Genomic DNA, 26,891 nt, shown 5'->3' with positions numbered 1-26,891 from the left:
CCTCTTCAAAAATGTTCTGAATATGAAGTAGAAGTAATTTGGAGATGAATGTATAAAAAGCAAGACTTAACCCCTTTTTCTATTTATTTTGAGAAAGAAATAGGGTAAGTGTATCCCTACTGCTGGGAAAGAAGTGCATCACCAACATCCTCTTGATTTTGGTTTCAGAAATTATCACACAATATATCAAAAGCAATTCATTTTTTTTAATAAAGAGTGGGCAGAAAGTTTTTTTCTGGAGCTTATGGAAGAATGAGTAGGCTGTGCTTTATATAACAAATACATGAAATATAAAGCACACAACCCAAATGACTCAAACTAATCAAGTTTTGAATGGTTTACCCAGTAAGATGACATTTGTCTGTACAAGTATCATCTTACTGTGATATTTATTACTTGAAATTTTGAAAATTTGGATACCTCACAGAAGAATTTAAAAGACAACTAGTAACTTAAGTAAACATCCTTAGCAAATATGAATCTAATACAACACAATGTCAAGCCTGAATCTGATTGGGGTGTGGGATTGTTTGCATCCTTGGGTATTTTGACATGAATTCAGTTTGACACAATTTGGAGCTGAATGGGGGAGAGTAGAGGAGGATAGAGCCTTCAGCCAAAACAGCATAGCTAACAGACATTCCAATGGCTGGCTGACTGGAGGAGGAGGAGGAGAGAAGCTGCCAGGCAACCAGCTCTCATCTTGGTTGGACAATGTGACGGTTTGTTTTAGAAAATTGAGAAACTATTGCTTATATTGGGGTGGAAAGCAGGGGAACTTTCAGTACTGGCTTTCCACAAGTAGTGCCAAGATGATGTATCTAAATAAATTTGTTCTTTGAAGAAATGCAATGTCTCAGAGTTCGATTTGTAATGGGTGCATTACTTGGAACCTGACACACAATGTAGTAATTAAGAAGAAGATAAATGGAAAAATTCAAAAAGATAAAGACAAGAGAAAAATTAACAGGCAAAGGTTTTGTTTGTGATTGCTTCATTATAGAATTTTTGAAAGATTTAAACTTGATTTTAAAAAGTTTTGTTTTATGTTCTGGAGATGACTACTTGATTGCTAAAGTATATAAAATGATACTGAAGATGAACCTGAAAGACAAATATGTAAAAGACTGCATGGTAAAATGGGCAAAATTTTTTGTGTATAATATAACGCTAGATAAATGGGAGAATCCATGGACTAATGGACTAAAATTTATTTTGAATAATAGTTTGAAAGAAAATTTTAGCAACCATGAAGGTCCCCAATGACAGTAACCTTTTCCTCATCCATAGCAAATTGAATTACATTCTTGTTAGATGAAGATGAATATGAAACAGTTACCATTCCTTACTTTTCCTTTTTCTTAGCTAGCCTGATATTTAAAACTTTATGTAGAGAAATGAGAGGAGGTACTTAAAGTGACTAGAACAACAGAAGTGATTGAGATAGGTAGATCAGATGGCTGGATTACCATAGCAGAAAAGTTTGTCACAAACATATTTCATCTGATCAGGTAAGGAATCCTGGAGAAAACAGAAATAAATTTACACAGCTAGAGGAAAAGCTCCTAATGTATATAATGGAGAATGTAATGGTCAACTACAAACTATGGAAGGTCTTTTTTCTTTATGAAGCCATAAGTAGAGACACTGAGAAGAGGCATGAGGAGAATTGGGAGGAGGGACAATTGTGATGCAGGTTGTGAGAAACTCATTAACCTTAGTATTTTAACCAATCTCTATGCTGCTATAAGAAACTATGAATAAACATAGCACCCGTTTCCTGGTATTTCTATAAAGAACATAAACTTAAAATGTTTACAAGCATCACTTCCCACAGAAGACTGGAAGATGTGTAAACAATAGGAAAGAAAAATGGAAGGCTGTACTAACGTCTAATGTCTGATTGATTACTGGCTTAATTTAAGTCTTAGCAGCAATGGAGAATATATGCAGTTTGTGATTGAAGATAGGTAAAACGGACCTATCCGAACAAATCAGCAATCCTTACTTCCTTGTGTCAAAAGTGCTGATTATATTATCTAATCTGATGCTGAAACGTTTGTAAGAAAATAAGCTCAATGAACTTCAACTCCAAATAATTTAAGCCTCGAACTCATAAGATAAAATCCTTCCTCACCAACCACACCAGTCCCTCCACAGAAAACCTACCATGCCAGGCAAACGCTTTACTGCCAAACCCCCACCCAAAAAGAAGATCACTACTGATGAGCCATACAACTCCTGCATGTGCTTCATCTATACAGAAGCATTCGAGGAGGATGAGAGTACCATGAAGTGCTCCCATTGCGACACATATGCTCACCATAAGTGCTTCGGGTTAACTGTAGCCCAGTTCATGCAATCAGCTTCACTTAAAACCTCCCAGTTTGCATTTCCATTATTCTGCCCATCATGCAAGCCCAGACTTGATAAATTTATTGTTCTACTTAAACAGGTGGACACCATAGAAGCGCAATTAGCATCCCTTGAAGAAAAAGAAAAAAACACAGAAAAGTGAAGCATCAATATCCCGAAATCCTATCTCAACCTGACTACCCAAGCCGCAGGAAACTACTAATCCTGCAAGTAACATTTCCATCCTTGTCAAAGACGTGATCAAACTTGAACTGAAGCATCCCAATGCAATCTTATTTGGACTGTATGACACCAACGAATCCGACAACATCACAAAGATTCATAACATCATCAACTTCCAGGCATCAATCATCACTCCCGATGAAATCATCAATGTTTCCCATGAAGGCCCTGTGTTCAAGAATAGTGATGGCTCGGTGGCCCCACGATTCTGCAGAGTCGTTTGCAAGAGTGAAACTAGCAACACAAATTTATTTTCACAATAAACTCATTCACCAAAAGCTGCACAAATCATAAGAAACTCTGTTCACGGCCCAACCTGTCCATATTACAATGTGCCCGCACCCGCTAGCTTCACTTGAAGCTCAAAAGACGATAGGACCAAGGAGAGACTGACCTGTACTTAGATTACCGCGCTGACTGTATTAAACGCAAGACCAGTGGTCTGCGTGCCAACAACCCCCCCCAAACAACATAAATTAGGCATACACGCCCCCAACTTTTTCCAGGTCCACCCCTACACGCCTAAAATGCAAGCTACTTAATGCAAGAAGCCTCACAAAGAAAATGCCCAAATTCCTCCTGCTTCTAAATGCGGCCCTATTCGACCTTATTTTTGTCTGTGAGACGTGGTTGAATGTATCCTTTCCAGACTCCCTTATTACAGTAAGTGACTATCATGTTTTCCGGTCTGACCGTGAAAACTGTAGAGGGGGTGGTGTTGCTATCTTCTATAAAAAGTCCCTAGGTCTGAAAAAAATTAATGTTACACAGGAGCTTGCTCTTCCTGAGACCACTGTCTATGAACTCTCCTTAAATACTACAGTTCGTTTCTTGCTATATTATAGAGCCCAATTACGACCTTGGTCATATGAACAAGTAAATTGGACTACTAACGTGGGCAGCTTTCTGCCCACATCCCTTTATCTTTCTTGGTGACCTCAATTTCCCTATTAATTGGACCATAAACGAATGTACAACCAAACCTATACATGCAACCCCGTACAATGTTGTTATGACTCTGGGGCTGGAGCAATACTAGGTTCAACAATTGCTTAGATCTCATCTTCTGCAATAGCTTAAAATCAATTTATGGCCTACAAGTTAAAAAATCTTTTTCCAACAGTGATCACAGTATGGTTGACTTTTGTCTCAACTTGTGTCCTTGCAACAGGAGGGTCTTATACTATAAATCGTATTAATCTAAGTATTGTATCATGCACAGTATTATATTGTTTTCTGAGGTACTGATGTTGGAGCAGAAGTTATGTTGCAAACCTCAGGAAAGTACAAGGAACAGAAATAAGGAACTTGTTAAATGTACTGATGAGCTTAATGACCTATGTTCTATATCATGTATCAAACTTATATTAAGAAACATATTACCAGGGACTTCCGGTTTCCTCGTCTTCGGCGGCGGCGGTGCTTTTTGAAGCTCCGCCAGCCCCGCCGCCTGTAGAGCTGCTTCACAACTAAGAAGCGGCTCGAAAACTTCAAAATCCTTAGGATTTTTGAAGAGAGATCGCAGGGCACAGGTTGAGCCCCTGCAACCCCCCCAGGGAATAGGGGAGGGAACAGGAGCGGCTCCCGTTCAACCTGCTGGACTCCGGGCGGCGTGGGACAAGTCTGCTTTTGCAGAACAAGCCGGCTACAGGAAACTTCAAATTCAAAGGAAAGCAACCAGCTTTAACAAGCAGTATATTTTTACTTGAACCCTGAAACTCGGAATCGCAAGTATTAGAGTTTTCTTGGCTTTCTAATCTGAACGAAAAAATGCGGATGAGTGAAAGTGAACTGTAAAAACATGGCGCTTAGCCTCAGAGTTAACGAGCTGGCGAGTGTGGATTGCTGAACTCATCTTGCTTTGTTACAAAGTTTCTAAACTGTTACGAAGTTGCTTCGCTGGTAACAAGAGAATAAGAGAGAAATTTCTCCTTTTTTAATACTGGACTTTACTTTACTTTACTTTTTATTTGAATAAATCTGGGGGACTTTTTCAGAAGTCTTTGTGGAGGTGGGAGAGGAAGAAGAACTTCCTTTTTTTTAGTAAAACTAGCTTACGTGGCAGGATGGCCTCAAAGAAGCAGGAAGTGAAGGCAACAGGAGGTGGATCTCCCACACATAAAACACAGCCTCCCCCTGAACAACAGATACAGACTCAGAAAAAAGATTTTGACGTGGGAGATTTAAAAGAATTTATTTCTAAAATCCTGGATGACAAATTTCAAAAATCTCAACAGGAGATAGATGATAAACTTCAAAAGTCACACCAGGAATTTATGCAGGAAATTAATGAAGTTAAAGATATGGTGAAACAGAATCAAAACAAGGTGACCAAAAAAATATCAGAAGTGGCGTCTGGCCTGGCAGAATTTATTATTAAAGTTGATTCTAAAGTTGAAGAATTTAAATCAGAAGTTAATGTTAAGATGAAAGACAATGATTATAAAATTGCTGATGTTGACAATAAAATGCAAAGAGTTGAAAATGAAATTGTGATGGTACAATTCAGGGCAATGGAGTTTGCAATACGGCTTCGAGGAATTTGAGAAGAGGATAGACAGGATTTGAGACAGGTTTGTTCTGAGGCTCTGGCCAAGATTTTACAAGTTAATCCTGATGTGGTTTTTCACAAAATAGATAAAATTTACAGAGTGAATTCTTGGGTGGCCAGACAAAGACAATTGCCCAGAGATGTGGTCATATATTTTACACATAGAGAAATAAGAAATGACATCCTGCAAAAATCCTTTTACACCTCTGTGCAAGTGGGGGGCTCACGAATTGGAATTTATAAAGAATTACCTCCTAAAATGCTGAAAACCAGAAAAGAATTTGGCTTTCTTGTTAAAGAATTGCAGAATCAACAGATACCATTTCGGTGGGACGCCCCAGTTGGTATAATTTTGAGATACAAGGGAGAAAGATATCGTTTGAACACCGTGGAGAAGGCAGAGCACTTTTACACTACTATTCTTAAGGAAAGAACACCATCCCCACATACATCTACAGTTTTGGAGATTAAGGAGAGTGATGAGAAGCAACCTCAACGAGAATTGCAAGAACAATCTAAGCAGGAACCAGAGGAAATGCAAGGCGCAGAAGGAGGTTTTCTGGATGAGCCTTTGCTGGAATCTTCTCCAATCTTGGACCCGGTTCGGATGATTGAAGTTAAGGATCAACGTATAACTCGAGCTCAATCTAAATTACTTAAACAAAAGCAACAACAACAACAGGAAAGACAAGACAAGAAGGGAGCTAAGACTACTACACAAGAGACTGGAGCCATGGGGGGAGCGACTCCGAAGATTTTGGATGATATTCGGTTATTCTGCTCTTTGCTCCAGAAAGATGAAGATGATGCTTAAGTGTTTATCTTGGAATGTGAATGGGTTGAATTCAGCGCAGAAAAGGAGGAAATTATTTACATATTTGAAACAATTTAATAATGATATAATTTGTCTACAAGAAACGCATATTACAGTTCAAGATGAAAAATATTTGATAAACTCCAAATTAGGAATACATTTTATATCTTCAACGTTGCAAAAAAAGAATGGTGTGGTTATCTATGTAAATAAGAAATTTACGGCTAAAGTTATAGAAACAGATGAAGATGGTAGGTTTGTAGCAATTGAATTACTTACAACATATGGTCAAATTCTTTTGATAGGAATTTATGCTCCCAACCAACAACAGGATTATTTCTATAAAATGTTACATACTAAAATACTACAATGGGACTATAGATCTATTTTAATCATGGGAGACTGGAATGGAGTAATAGACTCTAAATTAGACAAAAGGAGTTCAGCGAAATCTAGGATTAGGTTACCTCAGACCTTTTTTGATATGAAAGAAGATTTGGAACTAAAAGATATTTGGAGAATACATAACCCAAAAGAACTGGACTATACTTTTTATTCAGATAGACATAGATCCTTCTCTAGGATTGATTTCATTTTGTTGTCAGATGATCTACTTGTTAAGACAAAAAGAACAAAGATTTTTCCAAGAACTTTGACCGACCATAGCCCAGTATGGATAGAAATTGAGATGGATAAGATTGAGAGACGTTCTTGGAGATTAAATGAGAACTTGTTCAGATATGAAAAAAACACAACAGAACTTAAAAAGCATTTGAAAGAATTTTTTGAAATAAATTTGAATAAAGGTACCCCAATAGAAATTGTGTGGGATGCAAGCAAAGCCTATATGAGAGGGGTGCTTATCCATATGAACTCTAAACATAGACTGTTTCGAAAAAAGAAAAGATCTGAATTGGAAATAGAAATAAAGAATAAAGAAGAGTTACTTATTAAAAATCCAACAGATGAAAGAATATGTGGTGCTATAAAACTCTTGAAAGATCAATTCCAAATGCTTATGGCGGAACAAGTTGCAACAAACTTACAATATGCGAAGCATAATACATTTTGTAACGCTAATAAACCGGGCAGATGGTTGGCTTACACATTGAGGAAAAAACAAAGTATACGGACTATTGATAGTATTGATATTGGAGGGAAAGAAATTTTTCAACAAAAATTAATTAAAGAAGGTTTTGTGGACTATTATACCAAACTATATGCCAAAGAGGAGGTGCAGAATGGACTTATAGAAAAATATTTAAACGATAAAAGAGTTATAAAAATTACTGATCAACAAAAGGAAAGAATGAATTATCCTATAACAGAGGAGGAGATAATAGTAGCAATTAAACAGTTAAAAACAGCCAAAGCTCCTGGCACGGATGGTTTGACCGCAGTGTATTACAAAACTTCGCAAGCTGAAATGGTGGAACAACTCAGAGATTTATTTTGCAATATTCAACAAGGGGGTAAAATACCCCCATCATGGACAACAGCTTACATATCTTTGATACCAAAAGAACAAGTCGGTCCTAAAAAACCAGACAACTACAGACCAATATCTCTTTTGAATACAGATTATAAAATCTATGCGAAAGTATTAGCCAACAGGTTGATGCCAGTAATCCAAAAGGTGATTCATGATGATCAAGCGAGATTTATCGAGGGCAGACACATGAAGGATAATGTAAGGCAAGTAATAGATTTATTGGAATATCTTGAGAAGAATAAACAGATTCCTGCAGTGCTGGTCTTTTTGGATACAGAGAAGGCCTTTGATAGAGTGGACTGGAATTTTCTACTAAAGACTTTAAAAAAGATGGATTTTGGGGATCAATTTATACAGGCGATTTCAGCAATTTACCAAGAGCAAAAGGCACAGATCATTATTAATGGAAGTTTGACAACAGAGTTCAAAATCGAAAAAGGAACAAGACAGGGATGTCGTTTGTCCCCACTTTTATTTATTTTAACACTAGAAGTCTTGTTAAATACAATACGGGACTCTAATATCTTGAAAGGTATAATGATTAGGCAAGAGGATTACAGAATAAAGGCATTTGCAGACGATCTGGTTGTTACCCTATCACAACCAATGGAATCAATAATCCTGATGAAGGACATTATACAAGACTATGGTAAAGTTTCAGGTTTTAGACTGAATCCAAAAAAGACTAAAATGATAGCTAAAAACATGACACAAGATCGTAAACATGAGCTTGAAAGAAGGGCAGGTTTTGAGATTGTACCTAAGGTAAAATATCTAGGAGTTCAGGTTGCAGAATCAAACATGAAATTGTTTCAAAATAATTATGAGGTGTTGTGGCGAGAGGTGCAGAAAGATATGGAGACTTGGAAAAAACTGCAGCTGTCTCTACTTGGAAGAATAGCAGCAGTTAAGATGAACATTTTGCCAAGATTTCTTTTTTTGTTTCAAATGATTCCGGTGCTCAAAAGTGATAAACAACTGAAAGTCTGGCAAACTGGAGTGAATAAGTTTGTCTGGAACGAGAAAAAGCCGAGAGTGAAATTGAAAATTATGCAAGATGTTCCAGAAAGAGGAGGTCTTAAACTTCCAAACCTACAGTTATATTATGATGCAGCAGCTTTAACCTTAACAAGTGATTGGTTTGGAAGGAAAAAGACTGGAATATTGAATGCAGAAAGTTTTGATCTTGAATTTGGATGGCATGCTTACTTATTCTATGATGACAAAGTTGATAAAGTATTTAAAAGTCATATACTTAGAGAGTCTTTGATGAGAGTTTGGAAGAAGCACCGATTCAAATGGGATTATAAAATACCGCTATGGCTGGATCTTGGTCATATTTTGTAGAATACAAATATAATGTCACTCGGGGGGGGTTTATACAAAGAGGTTCTTTTTACAGATGCGGGCAGATGGCAGCTGAAGACATTGCAGACACTGTTGGACGAAGGGATTAATTTAACTTGGTTACAATATAATCAATTACAATTGAGATGGAAAGAGGACCAAAAAACTGGTATTATGTTGCATGAGGAAGAATTGGTTAGACATATAAAAGAGAAAGGTCCAATGCATATCAAAAGGCTTTATAATGTTTTGCTAGAAAGGGATTCAGAAACTGAATTAGTTAAAGATTGTATGATTAAGTGGGCACAAAATTTTGAAGAACCAGTGATGTTGGAAACATGGGAAAAAATTTGGGTTCAGAATGTTAAATTTACACAGTCGCAGAACCTGAGGGAAAATTTTTATAAAATGTTTTATAGATGGCATTTAGATCCCAAAAAGTTGTCATGTATGTACCCTAATGTTCAGCCAAAATGTTGGAGATGTGAATGTTTGGATGCTACGTATTATCATGTTTGGTGGACCTGTAGGAAAGTTAAGGCTTTTTGGATAAAAATTTGGTGGGTCATGCAGAATGTTTTGAAGAAAAAAATTCAATTCTCTCCACAATTGTTTTTACTAGGTATAGTTAAGGGTTTTACATCGGGTGAAACAAAACTGATATTGTATATGATAACAGCAGCAAGATTGTTGATAGGTAAATATTGGAAAAATGAAGCTTTGCCCACTATTGAGGAATGGACTTTGAAGATGGCCAGTTTTGCAGAGATGGCGAAGATTTCAGCATACTTAAAAGATTGTTCACAAGAGACTTATGAATGGGAATGGAAAAGGTGGATAGAATATGTTCAGAACAAATATCAAACTAGAAAGTATCAAATAGCTTTTATTTGAAAACAATCTATTAGAAATATTTTAATGTAATGAGGGTAAAAAGAAAAACTATAAAGGGGAGGGAGGGGTTCAAGTTTTTACATAAGTTTTATATTAAGGGGTTTTTTTTGTTTTGTTTTTTTTTATCTTTCTTTACCAGATATGAGTATAATATAGGGAAGTCTGGGGGAAGGGGAGGGTTAGGGAGGGTTAGGGAGGTTGGGAAGTTTGGGATGGGTGGGGGGGGGAAGGGGTGAAAATGTAATTGTAAAACTAAGAAACATATTACCAGAAGTGTTCACGGAAAGTAACAGACGGTGTACCCATATATCAAAATAGAGTCAGAAGCGTAACGCCTCTGGCATGGCTAGAATTGCAAAATGTATAAAAGGTACACCTTGGGCGTAGCCCAGGGTTCGGAATCTGACATGTGAATGCTCTGAACCTTTGCTAGCAAATAAACCTCTGTTCTCCAACTTTTGTGGTCTTGTCTCCTGTATTTGGGAAAGTGGGTTTTCCCGCTTCATCTTTGCAAAGAGGGTCATAATGATGTGATTCCAAATTATAATTAAAAAAAAAAGCCAACTATGATCTCATAGTTGCCAACCTCACATCTCTTGATTGCACCTTTTGTTCACAGATTGTAATATAGCATGAGAACACTTTTTTGCTCGAAGTCAATAGAGTCATTAACCTATACATACCAAAAATAACCCCTAAAGCAAAAAAAAAAAAAAAGAAAAGAAAAGAAAAGAAACAGAAAAAAAAAAAAGAAAAAAGAAAACAAATTACCCATAACAATAAGAAAGTTACAATCCCCCCCAAAAATCTCTTTGGCGAAAAAACAAAACTGGCTATGTACCTAACTTTAAAAACCACTACAAAGCCTTATGCCATCAGATAAAGGCAGAATGCACCAATTATCATTGCAAACAGGAGGAACGGTTGTTAAACTCGAAATCTACCCGAACCTTCTATAATTTCGTAAACGCTAAACTTAAAGACTCAAAAACTATCCCACCCCTAAAAGGGCCTAACGGGGAAGACTGTAATGATGAAGCTGCTAAGGCCAACCTCTTCAATATGTTCTTTAGTTCAGTCTTTGTTGACAGCAATGGCTGCTGCCCCCCATTTGCTAGCCGTACCTTAACAAATTGTAACAATTTAGTACAAACTGATTTTATAGTAGATAATGTTGATATGGCACTACGTAACCTAAATCCATCTTTATCTATTGGCCATGATGGATTATGTGCCTACTTCTTGAAAAAGCTTGCCATTGCCCTAGCCGAACCTCTATGCACAATCTATGAGGTATCTTTCAGAACCAGCTCCTTGTCTGACTTATGGTCATTAGCTACGGTCATACCTATTTTTAAAAAGGGAGACCCTAGTCTAGTAGAAAATTACAGACCAATCTCACTGTGTTGTATGACCTGTAAAGTCATGGAATCAATTATAAACCGATTCATCACCCTCCACTTAGAAACTAACAACCTGCTTTCTAACAAGCAGTTTGGTTTCAGGAAAAATGTGTCCTGTAATCTGCAATTCCTACACTGCAGAAACATTTGGACCATGCATCTTGACTAGGGTAAAGCAATAGATGCAATTTACATAGACTTCTGCAAAGCATTTGATTCAGTGGTGCCTGACAAAGTACTGTTGAAACTAAGTTCTAATGACATCTCTGGATCCTTGCACAAATGGATAGCGGCGTCCCTGTCAAACAGGCAACAAATAGTCAAAATAGGTAGGGCCCTATCAAATCTGGCACCAGTTAACAGAGGTCTCTCCCAAAGCAGTGTTTTAGGACCTACACTTTACATCAACGACCTATGCAATCATATTAAAAGCAGCTGCATCCTCTTCGCCAATGACATAAAATTATTTAACACCACTGACAATGCTGCTGCCCTACAAAGCGACCTTGACTATGTGTCTGAATGGTCGTGTAATTGGCAACTCCAAATTTCAACTAATAAATGCTCTGTCCTACACATTGGCAATAAAAATCAAAACACCAAATACAAGTTGGGCGGAAATGATCTCGTAGATGACACTCACTCTGTCAAGGACCTAGGAGTACTCATCTCAAACGATCTAAGCTCCAGAGCTCACTGTAACAGCATTGCCAAAAAGGCATTTAGAGTTGTTAACCTAATTTTGTGAAGCTTCTTCTCTGGTAACGTTGTAATGCTAACAAAATTTTTGCCAGACCAATTCTCGATTACAGCTCATCCGCCTGAAACCCACACTGTATATCAGACATTAACACGACTGAGCGGGTTCAGAAGTATTTCTCAAGAAGAGTACTCGACTCCTCTAATCACAATAGAATTCCCTATGCCTCCAGGCTTGAAATTTTGGCTTGGACAATTTGGAACTGCGCTGCCTGCAGTCCGATCTAAGCATAGCACACAAAATTGTCCGCTACAACATCTTGCCTGTCAACGACTTCTTCAGCTTCAATCACAATAATACTTTATTTATTTATTTACTTCAAATTTATATACCGCCCTTCTCCCTAGGGACTCAGGGCGGTGTACAGCCAAATAAAAACACATAATAAATACATTAAGAACAGATTAAAAGGAAATATCTCAATTTGGCCCAAAATTTAAAAAGACAAACAAATTTAAAATCATTTAAAGGATTTGTTAGGCCAGCCCAGCTTGTTGGAGAAGGTAAGTTTTAAGGGCACGGCGGAAGGCACGGAGGCAAACAATCACGGGCAAACAATCGATACAAACTGAAGGTAAACTGCTTCAAACTCGATTTCAGAAAATATGACTTCAGCAACAGAGTGGCCAACACCTGAAATGCTCTACCCAATTCTGTTGGTACAGCCTCAAACCCTCACAGCTTCAATCTCAAGCTGTCTACCATGGACCTCACCCCATTCTTAAGAGGTCTATAAAGGGGGCGTGCATAAGCACACCAGCGTGCCTACCATCCCTTCTTACTGTCCCCATTTATCTGTATTTATTTCCTTTGTTCATGTTTATGTTCATACCTATACTTGTTATCTTGTACATGTTTGACAAACAAATAAAATGAATAAATAAAATAAGCACCTCTGACACTGAATAACAATGTTCAGTCTAGTGGATCGAGTTACATGGAGTTTAAATCAGCTTCATGTTGATTTTCACCTAATGCTTCATTATCTACAAAGTTGAGGGGGAAATTATTGGGGAAAAAGTTAGTGACTGTGATAAGGATCTAGCTAAGTTATCATATATCATTTATCCCAGAGGTGAAATGCTCCCGGTTTGGACTGGATCGCCCGATCCGGTAGCGATGGCGGCAGGTGGTTCAGAGAACCAGTAGCAAAACTCCCTGCCCCCCTGCCATGCCCAGCTGAGCCGCACGATCATCAGAGGCTTTTTTTTTAACTTTTAAAAGCATTTTTTCTACAACCTCTTCCAATGAAAAAATGCTTTTAAAAGTAAAAAAAAAAAAGCCTCTGATGATCGCGCGGCTCAGCTGGAATCATCAGAGGCTTTTCAAAGCATTTTTTTCCTGCAACCTCTTGGCCAAAGAGGTGGTAAAAAAAATGCTTTGAAAAGTCTCTGACGACCCCAGCTGAGTTCCTGATCGGCAGAGAGGCTTTTCAAAGCATTAGAAAAAATGCTTTGAAAAGTTTGTTTTAAAAAAAAGTTGGCCACCCAGTCATATTACCCCACCACCAGCACCAAGCCATGCCTACAGAACCGGTAGTAACAGATTTTACATTTCATCCCTGATTTATCCTGGAGATAAATCGAGCTAAGTCTAAGCAACTTAAAGAAAAGCAACAACAGGAAAGACAAGATAAAAAGGGAGCTAAGAGTACTATGCAAGAGACTGGAGCCATGGGGGGAGCAAGACCGAAGATTTTGGAAGACATTCGGTTATTCTGCTCTTTGCTCCAGAAAGATAAAGATGATGATTAAGTGTTTATCTTGGACTGTGAATGGGTTGAATTTAGCACAGAAAAGGAAGAAATTATTTGCATATTTGAAACAATTTAATAATGATATAATTTGTCTACAAGAAACGCATATTACAACTCAAGATCAAAAGTATTTGATAAATTCCAAATTAGGAACACATTTTATATCTTCAACTTCGCAAAAAAAGAATGGTGTGGTTATTTATGTAAATAAAAAGTTAACAGCTAAAGTTATAGAAGCAGATGAAGATGGTAGGTTTGTAGCAATTGAATTGCTTACAGCAAATGGCCAAATTCTTCTGATTGGAATTTATGCTCCCAATCAACAACAGGACCATTTCTATAAAATGTTACATACTAAAATACTGCAATGGGATTACAGATCTATTTTAATTATGGGAGACTGGAATGGAGTAATTGATTCTAAATTAGATAAAAAGAGTTTGGCAAAGTCTAGAATCAGATTACCACAGACTTTTTTTGATATGAAAGAAGACATGGAACTAAAAGATGTTTGGAGAATACATAATCCAAAAGAATTGGACTACACTTTTTTTTCTGACAGACATAGATCCTTCTCTAGGATTGACTTCATTTTGTTGTCAGATGATCTACTTGTTAAGACAAAAAGAACAAAGATTTTCCCAAGAACTCTGACTGACAATAGCCCAGTATGGATAGAAATTGAGATAGGCAAGACTGAAAGACGCTCTTGGAGATTAAATGAGAACTTGTTCAGATACGAAAAAAATATAATAGAACTTAAAAAGTACATGAAAGAATTTTTTGAAATAAATTTGAATAAAGGTACCCCAATTGAAATTGTGTGGGATGCAAGCAAAGCTTATATGAGAGGGGTGTTTATTTATATGAACTCTAAACATAGACTGAATCGACAAAAGAAAAGACTTGAATTGGAAGCAGAAATAAAGAATAAAGAACAGTTACTTATTAAAAACCCAACAGATGAAAGAATACGTGGTGCTATAAAAATTCTGAAAGACCAATTTCAAATGCTTATGGCGGAACAAGTTGCAACAAACTTACAATATGCGAAGCATAATACATTTTGTAATGCCAATAAACCGGGCAGATGGTTGGCCTATACAATGAGGAAAAAATAGAGTATACGGACTATTGATAGTATTGATACTGGAGGGAAAGAAATTTTTCAACAAAAATTAATTAAAGAAGTTTTTGTGGACTATTACACCAAACTATATGCTAAAGAGGATGTGCAGAATGGACTTATAGAAAAATACTTAGATAATACAAGAGTTACAAAAATTACTGACCAACAAAAGGAAAGAATGAATTATCCTATAACAGAGGAGGAGATATTAGTAGCAATTAAACAATTAAAAACAGCCAAAGCTCCTGGAACGGACGGTTTGACTGCAGTGTATTATAAAACTTTGCAAGCAGAAATGGTGGAACAACTCAGAGATCTATTTTGTAATATTCAACAAGGGGGTAAAATACCCCCATCATGGACAACAGCTTATATATCTCTGATACCAAAAGAGCAAGCAGGTCCCAAAAAACCGGAGAATTATAGACCAATATCTCTTCTGAATACTGATTACAAAATTTATGCAAAAGTATTAGCCAACAGGTTGATGCCAGTAATCCAAAAGGTGATTCATGATGATCAAGCGGGATTTATCGAGGGTAGATACATGAAGGACAATGTAAGGCAAGTAATAGATTTATTAGAATATCTTGAGAAGAATAAACAGATCCCTGCAGTGCTGGTTTTCTTGGATGCAGAGAAGGCCTTTGATAGAGTGGATTGGAATTTTCTACTAAAGACTTTAAAAAAGATGGACTTTGGGGATCAATTTATACAGGCGATTTCAGCAATTTATCAAGAGCAAAAGGCACAGATTATTATTAATGGAAGTTTGACAACAGAGTTTAAAATTGAAAAAGGAACAAGACAGGGATGTCCGCTGTCCCCATTCTTATTTATTTTAACACTAGAAGTCTTGTTAAATACAATACGGGACTCTAATATCTTGAAAGGTATAATAATAAGGCAAGAGGATTACAGAATAAAGGCATTTGCAGATGATCTGGTTGTTACCTTAACACAGCCAATGGAATCAATAATCCTGATGAAGGACATTATACAATACTATGGTAAAGTTTCAGGTTTTAGACTGAATCAAAAAAAAACCTAAGATGATAGTTAAAAATATGACACAAGATCGTAAACACGAGCTTGAGAGGAGGGCAGGTTTTGAGATTGTACCAAAGGTAAAATATCTAGGAGTTCAGGTTGCAGAATCAAACACGAAATTGTTTCAAAATAATTATGAGGTGTTGTGGCGAGAGTTGCAAAAAGATATGGAGACTTGGAAAAAACTGCAGCTGTCTCTACTTGGAAGAATAGCAGCAGTTAAGATGAACATTTTGCCAAGATTTCTTTTTTTGTTTCAAATGATTCCGGTGCTTAAAAGTGATAAGCAATTGAAAGTGTGGCAAACTGGAGTGAATAAGTTTGTCTGGAACGAGAAAAAACCGAGAGTGAAATTGAAAATTATGCAAGATGTTCCAGAAAGGGGAGGTCTTAAACTTCCAAATCTACAGTTATATTATGATGCAGCAGCTTTGACTCTAACAAGTGATTGGTTTGGAAGGAAAAAGACTGGAATACTGAATGCAGAAAGTTTTGATCTTGAATTTGGATGGCATGCTTACTTATTCTATGACAACGAAGTGGATAAAGTATTTAAAAGCCATATACTTAGAGACTCTTTGATGAGAGTTTGGAAGAAGCACCGATTCAAATGAGATTATAAAATACCGCTTTGGCTGGATCTTGGTCATACTTTGTGGAATACAAATATAATGTCACTCGGGGGGGTTTTATACAAAGAGGTTCTTTTTACAGATGCGGGCAGATGGCAGCTGAAGACACTACAGACACTGTTGGCTGAAGGGATTAACTTAACTTGGCTACAATATAGTCAACTACAATTGAGATGGAAAGAGGACCAAAAAACTGGTATTATGTTGCATGAGGAAGAATTGGTTAGACATATAAAAGAGAAAGGTCCAATGCATATTAAAAGGCTTTATAATGTTTTGTTAGAAAGGGATTCAGAAACAGAGTTAGTTAAAGATTGTATGATTAAGTGGGCACAAAATTTTGAAGAACCAGTGATGTTGGAAACATGGGAAAAAATTTGGGTTCAGAATGTAAAATTTACACAGTCGCAAAATCTGAGGGAAAATTTTTACAAAATGTTTTATAGATGGCACTTAGACCCCAAAAAATTGTCGTGTATGTACCCTAATGTTCAGCCAAAATGTTGGAGATGTGACTGTTTAGATGCTACATATTATCATGTTTGGTGGACTTGTAGGAAAGTTAAGGCTTTTTGGATAAAAATTTGGTGGGTTATGCAGAATGTTTTAAAGAAAAAAATTCAATTTTCTCCACAACTGTTTTTATTGGGTATAGTTAAGGGTTTTACATTGGGTGAAACAAAGTTGATATTGTATATGATAACAGCAGCAAGATTATTGATAGGTAAATACTGGAAAAATGAAGCTTTGCCCACTATCGAGGAATGGACTATGAAGATGGCCAGTTTTGCAGAGATGACGAAGATTTCAGCATATCTAAAAGACTGTTTACAAGAGACTTATGAATGGGAATGGAAAAAGTGGATAGATTATGTGCAGAACAAATACCAAACTAGGAAGTATCAAATAGCTTTCATTTGAAAATGATATATTAAGATAGATATATGTTAATGTAATGAAGATAAAAAAGAAAATTATAAGGGGGAGGGAGGGGTTCACGTTTTATATAAGTTTTATACAAAGGGTTTTTTTTTTTTTTACTTGATATGAGTATACTGTGTGGAAGTCCGGGGGGAGGGGAGGGTTAGGGAGGGCTAGGGAGGTTGGGAAGGCTGGGGTGGGTTGAGGGGGGGGGGAAAGGGGTGAAAATGTAATTGTAAAACTTTTGCAATAAAAAAAAAAATACAAACCAATTAAAACATTTAAAATTTCTTCTTAAGCCACACTTTCCAAACTGGCCAGATATCTAACTAGTTTAACAAAAGTCTGTTTTGGTGCAACAATAGAGAGAACTGAAAACTGAAGGTGAATTTTCTCCTTGATGTCATAAAAGTGGATATAAAACTATCAGACAAGATTAACAACCTTACATTAAATGGTAATGACTCTTTATATCCTTTACAGAACAACCTCCAAAATTGAGGATACAGGAAAATTAATGATAGATAAAAATCATTTAGTTTATAGCCATTATGCTACAATGGCTATAAACTAAATTCAAATTATAATTAATTCTAGGTCAACTAATAAAACAAGCTTCTGTAGAAGGTTACTAAAGATTATGCTCTTTTTAATAAATAGGTGCTGATTTTAATATTTAATAAAAATATGAAACATAAAAGTCAAAACTATACAAGATATAATTAGCTTTACTTGATTGATTTCCATTTCAAATATAAACTCTCTCTACACACACACACACACACCCATACATCCTACATCATTTAATTCTTTGTTACATCTTTACTTACTGAATCAATAGTAGTAATAGTAGTAGTATTAGTAGTAGTAGTAACTGAGAAGGATCTTGGACTCCTAGTGGACAATCACTCAAATATGAGCCAGCAGTGTGCTGTGGCTGCCAAAAAAGCCAATGCTGTCCTAAGCTACACTAATAGAGGGATAGAATCAAGATCATGTGAAGTGTTAGTACCACTTTGTAATCACCTGGTAAGACCACACTTGGAATATTGCATCCAGTTTTTGTCGCCATGATGTAAAAAAGATGTTGAGACTTTAGAAAGAGTGCAGCAGAGAAGAGCAACGAAGATGATTAGGGGACTGGAGGCTAAAACATATAAAGAACAGTTGCTGGAATTGGGTATGTCTAGTTTAATGTGGGAAAAAATGACTAGGAGTTACATGATAACAGTGTTCCAATATCTCAGGGGTTGCCACAAAGAAGAGGGAGTCAAACTATTCTCCAAAGCACCTGAGGGTAGAACAAGAAGCAGTGGATGGAAACTAATCAAGGAGGAAGCAACCTAGAACCAAGGACAAATTACCTGACAGTTAAAACAATTAATGTAACCAATTGCTTCCAGAAGTTGTAAATGCTCCAAAAATAGAAGTTTTTAAGAAGAGATTGGACAACCATTTGTCTGAAATGGTATAGGGTTTCCTGCCTAAGCAGCGGGTTGGACTAGAAGACCTCCAAGGTCACTTCCAACACTGTTATACTGAAGTATTTATGCATTGTGCCATGAAAATCCTGGTTTTATTGCATAATTAATATTTACTATGAAATCATTGTTTATTTAATAGAGTTTGAATGAAAGATATTGAAACAGATCTGAAAGTCACTATTTTAAATTATCTTATAGCCAGGTAAAATTGCACACGGAAGGCAATGCTTACCACTGTCTTGTACTAGTTACATTGTCCTTTACAAAAATTTCCTAGGCCAGTCATGGCGAACCTTTTAGAGACTGAGTGCCCAAACTGCAAGTCTCTCTCTCTCTTGTGCACATGCATGTGTGCACGCGCAGCAGTGAGCCAAAAACCAGAAGGCCAGCAGGGCATCACAACACTGGCAGCTCTGCAAGAGGCGAGATCTTTTTCCTCCGTGAGCTTCTTTTACAAACAACGGCAAGAAATGCCATGGGGAAACGTGGTGAAGCTGAGCTGGGGCGATGGCACACATGCCCACAGAGAGAGCTCTGAGTGCCACCTCTGACACACGTGCCATAGGTTCGCCACCACTGTCCTAGGCTTTAGTTTCATCCCCTATCTGAGTAAAACCTGCAGAATATTTGACATGAAACTAATTTTAAACAAAACATTCTATGGTCACAAGATGTTTGAGATAAAGGGAGGAATTCTTTATCTTGCTTTTGCTGGGAGATAATAATTTTTCTATCCCCATGGAATTAAGCCCACCAAATGTAAATCTCAAGGGATGCATGACTATGTTGCCAGTCAAACCTTCTCCATTTTACTGCATTTCCTAAGATTAAATAAAGCTTATGAAGCTTACTCAACAAGTCTTTGCTAAAATGTCAGAAATAATATGCAAAACAAACAAAATATAGTTATCTGCTTTCAGATAAGGCATGTAGGCAAAAAGTGAGTAGGAACAAAAATTGGAAAATAGAAAAATGAATCAGCATTCCTTTATTCCGCATAAGTAAATGAAATCAATCGTAACCAATTCCTTCCTTTTGGGATTCAAAATATGTAGAAGATCACTAAAATAATATATCAGCATGGTATTTATTTTGATCTGAAAATAAACTGAGATAACTGCTGAGCAGTCATCAAAACATACAAAAAATGTGGTTCTTTACAGCACTATTTTCTGCATTACCTATTAACTATATTATTAGCCCATTTCCCTTCCTAGAATAATGGTTTTTAAAAAGGGACAGAAAGACCAAAAAATAAATATGCCTGTGATAAGAAAGAGGCCTTACCCGGATATAAGCATCCTGTTGTTGTTTGGCAAAGTACAGCATGTTGTCCAGGGCTAGCATTCCTGGGGGTGTCTGAGTAAAATCCATTGCTGGGTTTACATGATTCTGCAAAACATAGAAAAAAAAGAGACAGCAATATATAAGCATGTTTTTTGTTGCATTCATTATGCTATAAGAAAACATTTCATTCTTCATTTTTACTTTTCTATATTGTTTTATCCCAACATACCTGCATTTTAGGGCATACAAACAAATATTAGGGACAGGAAAGATGTAACAATTTTGTCTTATGCCTTTCCCCATACTTTCATAATCATAATCATAAGTTTATTTGTCAAGCATATATAAAATAACAGGTAATATTATAAACATAATTTTAATACATGAAAAGAATAAGTAAAAAGGAATATTAGGACAGGGACGGTAGGCATGCTGGTGCACTTATGCAGACCTCTTAGGAATGGGGTGAGGTCAACAGAAGACAGTTTAAGGTTAAAGTTTTGGGAGGTTGGGGAAGAAACTACAGAGTCAGGTAGTGCATTCCAGGCATTGACCACTCTGTGACTGAAGTCATATTTTCTGCAATCGAGTTTGGAACGGTTTACCTTGAGTTTGCATCTATTATTTGCTCGTGTATTGTTGTGGTTGAAGCTGAAGTAGTCATTGACAGGAAGGACATTGTGGCAGATAATTTTATGTACTATGCTTAGGTCAGACTGAAGTCGGCGTAATTCTAAATTGTCTAACCCCAAAATTTGAACTCTGGTGGCATAAGGTATTTTATTGCAGTTAGAGGAATGGAGGATTCTTCTCGTAAGATATCTCTGGACTCTCTCAATTGTATTTATGTCTGATATGCAGTGCAGGTTCCAGACAGATGAGCAGTATTCAAGAATTGGTCTAGCAAATGTTTTGTATGCTCTAGTTAGTAGTACAACATTACCAGAGAAGAAGCTACGCAAGATTAGATTAACAACTCTTAATGCCTTTTTGGCAATGTTGTTACAGTGGGCTTGGACACATAGATCTTTAGAAATGAGCACTCCAAGGTCCTTGACAGAGTGTGGGTCATCTACAAGGACATGTCCATCTAATTTGTATTTTATGTTTTGATTTTTTTTTTTTTGCCAATGTGCAAGACAGAGCATTTGTTGGTTGAGATTTGAAGTTGCCACTTGTTAGACCAATCTGACACATAGTCAAGGTCTTTTTGAAGGGTAGTTGCATTGTCGGTGGTGTTGAATAATTTAACATCATCAGCAAAGAGAATGCAGTTGCTTTTAATATGATCACAAAGGTCATTTATGTAAAGTATGAAGAGTGTTGGACCTAAGACATTGCCTTGGGAAACACCGCTATAACATGTACAGGATTTGATAGTGCTTCCTGTTTTGACCACTTGTTGTCTGTTTGACAGAAAGGCAGCTATCCATTTGTGTAGGAGACCAGAAATGCCAAAGGATTTTAGTTTTAGAAGTAATTTGTCGTGTACCACTGAATCAAAAGCTTTACAGAAGTCTATGTAAACTGCGTTTATTGCTTTGCCCTGATCGAGATGCGTAGTCCATATGTTTTTGCAATGTAGTAGTTGTAGATTACAGGATAAATTTTTTCTGAAACCGAATTGTTTGTTAGAAAGTAGGTTGTTTGTCTCTAGGTGTAGGGTAATAGATTGGTTAAAGATTGATTCCATGACTTTGCAGGTGACGCAATAAATAAAGAGATTGGTCTGTAATTTTCAACTAGGCTAGGATCTCCCTTTTTGAAGATAGGGATGACCCTGGCTTGTGACCATTGGTAGGGTAAAGTGCTGGTACTAAAATATTTTTCAAAAATGATGCTTAGATGGACTTCCGGGTTGCTGTTTGCCGCTGCCAGACGTTCCTTTGGGATCGTCAGCTTCCATCGCCTGTTAGAGCCGCCTTCACAACGGAATGGCGGCTCGAAAAAACTCCGTTTCCATGAGGAAACGGAGATAGAGCCGGCAGGGGTGGGTAGAACTCTCTGCGGAGTCCCAAAAGTTTTTTTTTTACTTTTGGGACGGAGCGGATGAGATGCCCCGTATCCCCAGCCGCCGCTCCGGGCTTTGGGAGACCTCTGCTGATGCAGAGCCAGGCGTCAAAAGCAAGCCTGCAAATTTAACAGACTACTCAAAGAAAATGTGAGCTGGACCTGTAATATTGAACTGCAAGTATTTTACTGATTTTTTTTTTTTTTAAAAAATTACTTAAGAGAGGAGGAAAAGAAAGAGGAAAAAAAAGAAGCCTTTTAAAATGGCGTTGGCTGGAGGAGAGGCTGAAAGGGAAGTCTTTCTGTTTTCTATTACTACAATGTAGCGGAATAAATACCACTGGCTACATTTGTAGACAAAACTTTGCTCCTGTGTCTTTTTCTCTTTTTTTTTCCCTTGGAGACCTGATATTGTTGTTGATTGGAAAGAAGTCCCCCTTTTTTTTTCTTTCTTGCTTTTTTTTTTAACAAAGCCTGCCTGGGCGGAAACATGGCACTGAGACTCATAAAGTCAGATAAACAAGAAGGGGGGGGATCCCCCCACCAACAACTTAAAGGAACAAGTCTTAATTCTTCAGTCTCAGAAAACTGACTTTAATATAATAGAATTTTTTATAGAGGAGATTGAAAGAAGGGAGGAGATTGTGAATCAGCAATTTGAAAAATTTAAGCAGGAAATTAAAGAATTGGTGAAATCTAAGTTTGATTTTTTGGAGAAAAAACTCTCAAAAGTGGTTAATGGTTTTACAGGATTTATGAAACAGTTGGACGCAAATACTAATGTACTAGAGTCTAAAATGGAAGAAATTCAAGATAAATTGGACAATAGAATTCAAAAAATTGAAAATGATTTGACAAACACTCAGGATAATAGCTTAGAAGAAAAACCTAAAATGGATGCTGATCAAAAGTATGGTAATGCAGAAAATCTGCAACAGAAGATTGAAAAAGAGATCTTAATGGTACAATATAATTTTACAGAATATGCGATAAGATTAAGAGGTTTGCAGGAAAATAATAGAGATGATTTAAGGAAAATATCTTCTGAATTTCTAGCTGGGATTCTAAAGGTTCAACCTGACGAAGTGTTTTGTAGGATCGACAGAGTTTATCGAATCAACTCCTGGATTGCTAAGCAAAGGCAATGGCCTAGAGATGTGGTGATTTATTTTACAGATAAGGAGATTAGGAATAATATCGTTCAAAACTCCTTCAATTCTAATTTGCAATTGTATGGAAGAAAGATTTGGATTTACAAGGAACTTCCACCTAAGATATTGATGGAAAGGAAGAAATTTAGTTTTCTGGTGAATGAGTTAAAAAAGAGAAATATCTCCTACAGGTGGGACGCCCCAGTGGGTATTATATTTAGATACCAAGGAGAAAGATATCAGCTAAATACTGTTGAAAGAGCGGAAGAATTTTATCAAAATAGGTTGAAAATGAACTTAACATCTCCAGGTATAATACAGGATAAGCAGAAGGAGCCGGAAATAGAGGTAAAATATCGAATTACAGAGACTGTACCAGATGAATTGCCTTTGGATTTATTGGATACCCCAGCTGGACTATCTACAAATTTGAGAGAAGAGGCATCTAATCCTAATGTGATGACTTATCAAGGCAAGGATAAACATGGAAACCAATTAGGGGATATACAAGGGATAAAAAAGAAATATGAGATACAAAAGCAAAACCAACAAGACCAATCTACAAAGCAGAATAAAAACCGACCAGATGATACACACTTTATAGAAAGGGAACCAGGATGGAAACCAAACCCACAAAAAGAAAAGAAAAAAAGAAATAGGTGGCATAAAAACAGAAATTTCTAATCAGGCAACAGTGAAGCCAGTGATTTTAAAATATGAATGATTATGTGTAAACACAGAAGAGGCGACGTATTGGTTAATATCATCCTGAGGTTTGTGGCAGATCTCTGCATGGCCGTAATCTGGAGACGTGAAACGAGCCTTAAACTGATGGATTTGAATTATCCATTTTGGAATTTCTTTTTGTGTTGATAAACATATTATATGATCTTGAATCACAAGGCAAGAGAATTATGCTGGGGCATGCAGAAGATCGGGTTGTTACCCACTACGATGATGGGAATTAATAATCCTGATGAAACCCACAATTATTACTATATGGAATATAATTATAATGTCACTCGGGTGGTTGTTTTTACTTTTATACATATAAGAAGATATTTACTACTGATGGGGGCAGATATGATTGAAGATCCTGAATAAACTGTTGCACCAGTAAGCTATGTTACCCGATTATGGATGTTGGTTCTACCAATCCAGTGGAAAGACCTCAAAGAAGATACTATATGGATTATAAATTTAAAGTCATTGTCTTTTCTTTTTTTTTTATTTAGATATAATGGAAAATATAGACATATATTTTTAAGAAGTGTGGGCAGTGAATCAAAGATGTTAAGAAATGTTGTGTATGGCAATTTTGTATGATAGTGGGTGAATAAGCTATTTAGTAGATTGATTAGTCTAAGAAAAGGGATTTTTAAGTGTTATATTTAGGGGAGTGGAGGAAATGGATAGAGTGGAATAAATGTTAAACTAGATTTTATGGGGAAAGCCGCTTTGGAATGTTATAGTAATATATATAGAAGATTAAATGTTAAAGTAGGACTTATCGTATAGTTTTAAAGTGGAGAAGTTATTTTATAATGTCATAGTATAATGTCTTTTTTTTTTCCCTTTCTTTTCTCTTTTTTGATATGTATGGATAAAGGGGTTGTTATAATATTAATAATATTTTTAGTAAGTAAAGGTCAATATCTAGAGGAGGGAGTAAGTAATCTGTTATGAATTAGGTTTTTTTTTTTGTTATGAAGAAGTCACAGGGGGGGATGGGTGGGGAGGGGGGGTTAGGGAGGGGGAGGGAGAGGGGAAAAAAAGGGGGAAAATTGTATTTAAAAACTTTTTCAATTAAAAAAAAATGATGCTTAGACGTTCTGCAATTGCAGTGGAAAGCTTTTTTAAGAAGTATGCACATAGTCCATCAGGTTCAATAGGTAGAGATGGCTTTAGATTGCGTAGTGCCTTTTCAACATTGTCTTCTGTAAAATCAATATGTATAAGATCACCGTAATCGTTGTAATTGTAATATAACTGGGAAATATTGGGTATGTGTTGTTGCTGTTTACAAAGGCTGAGCCGAAGAACATGTTAAAGAGATTGGCTTTAACGGTTTCATCAATACAATCTTCATTGTTTGGTCCTTTTAGGGGTGGGATGGATCTCGAGTCTTTAAGTTTGTTATTTATAAAATTATAGAAGGCACGGGTGGATTTTGTGCGTAGAAGGTTTTCTTCTTGCTTGATGTGATAATTGGTGCATTCAATCTTTATTTGTTGGCATAAGTTTTTGTAGCGGTTTTTGAAGTTAGCTACGTAGTTTATTTTGTTTTTTCGCCAAAGAGATTTGTTTCTGGATTGTAATTTCCTTATTGCTATTGGTTTATTTTTTCTGGTTCTGTGGGGTATTAGTGGTATGTAAAGTTTAATGATTCTTTTGAGTTCGTGCAAGAAAATTTTGTAATGGTCATCAGCAGTATTACAGCCAGAGAATAGATTTTGCCAATCAAGATATGAGAGTTCATTGTCTATGAGATCATAATTGGCTTTTTTAAAGTTATAACTGGGAATCCCATCATTATGATGATTTTTGAGGGGGCGTAAGTTGAGACAAAAGTCAATCATGCTGTGGTCGCTGTTGGAGAATGGTTCTTTTATTTGTAGTCCATAAATAGAATTTAAACTGTTGCAGAAGATGAGATCAAGGCAGTTGTTGAGTCTAGTGTTGTTAGTTACTAGTTGATCAAGTCCCAGATTAGTTACAGTATTGTACAGGGTTGCATGTATAGGTTCAGTTGTACATTCATTTAGGGTCCAATTAATAAGTTGTAAGTTAAGGTCACCAAGAAAGATTATTGGGTGTGGGCAGGAGGCTGCCCAGGTTAGTAGTGAAGTTAACTTGTTTGCATGTTCGATGTCGTAATCTGGGGCTCTGTAACAAAGTAAGAATCGAAGTGTGGTATTTAAGGACAGGTCGCAGACAATGGTCTCAGGAAGAGAAGTTCACATGTAACTTGAATATTTTTTAGATGTAGGGACCTTTTTGTAGAAGATAGCAACATCACCTCCTTTACAGATTTCAGGATCTGACCGGTAAACATGATAGTCTCTTACTGTAGTAATGGAATCAGGGAGGGATGTATTTAGCCAAGTTTCACAGACAAATATAATGTTGAATATAGCCGTATTTAGTAAGAGGAGGAATTCAGGTATTTTATTTACAAGGCTTCTTGCATTAAGTAGCTTGCATTTAAGGTCGGTTGCAGTTGTTATAGAGGAAGTTTGGGGCGTGCGTGCCTAGTTTAGGACGATGGGGGGTTGGATGGAGGAGGATTGGGTGTTAGGATGTGGGTTGTGGGACTTTCTTTTGATACGGTCGGCACGGTAATCGAAGTATAAGTCAGTATGTCCTTATTCTTGACGTCTTTTAAGTTCTGATCCGAGTTCACAGGAGCGGATTCTTTGCAATATGGATAAGTCTGGACGTTTGTTATGGCTGATGTTTTATATATATCTATTTCCATTACTTCAGTTCATGTGGTTGAACAAAAATGTGTTGGCTTACTCTGTACTTATTTAATTGTCAAAAATTATTGACTAATGTTGTTTTTAAAAAGGCCAGCAACTAGTACAACCCTCACAGATTTAATATAGGATA

At 36.6% G+C, this 26,891-nt stretch overlaps 1 protein-coding gene across 4 annotated transcripts in view; it reads right to left on the bottom strand.

Moving 5' to 3' along the window:
- Positions 1-26,891, bottom strand: part of ELMO1 (engulfment and cell motility 1) — a 641,324-nt gene that overhangs the window by 302,225 nt on the left and 312,208 nt on the right. For all 4 annotated transcript variants that reach the window (XM_087892439.1, XM_087892442.1, XM_087892440.1 and 1 more), the window contains one exon: positions 20,119-20,223. In XM_087892439.1, the coding sequence (XP_087748565.1) occupies positions 20,119-20,223 (105 nt within the window). The remainder of the gene's footprint in view (positions 1-20,118; positions 20,224-26,891) is intronic.

The sequence above is a fragment of the Pantherophis guttatus genome, chromosome 4, assembly GCF_059756535.1.
Source record: "Pantherophis guttatus breed Tessera chromosome 4, ASM5975653v1, whole genome shotgun sequence".
Taxonomy (NCBI): Eukaryota; Metazoa; Chordata; class Lepidosauria; order Squamata; family Colubridae; genus Pantherophis; species Pantherophis guttatus.
The sequence above is the reverse complement of the archived record's forward strand: the minus strand, read 5'-3'. Positions and strand labels throughout refer to the sequence as shown.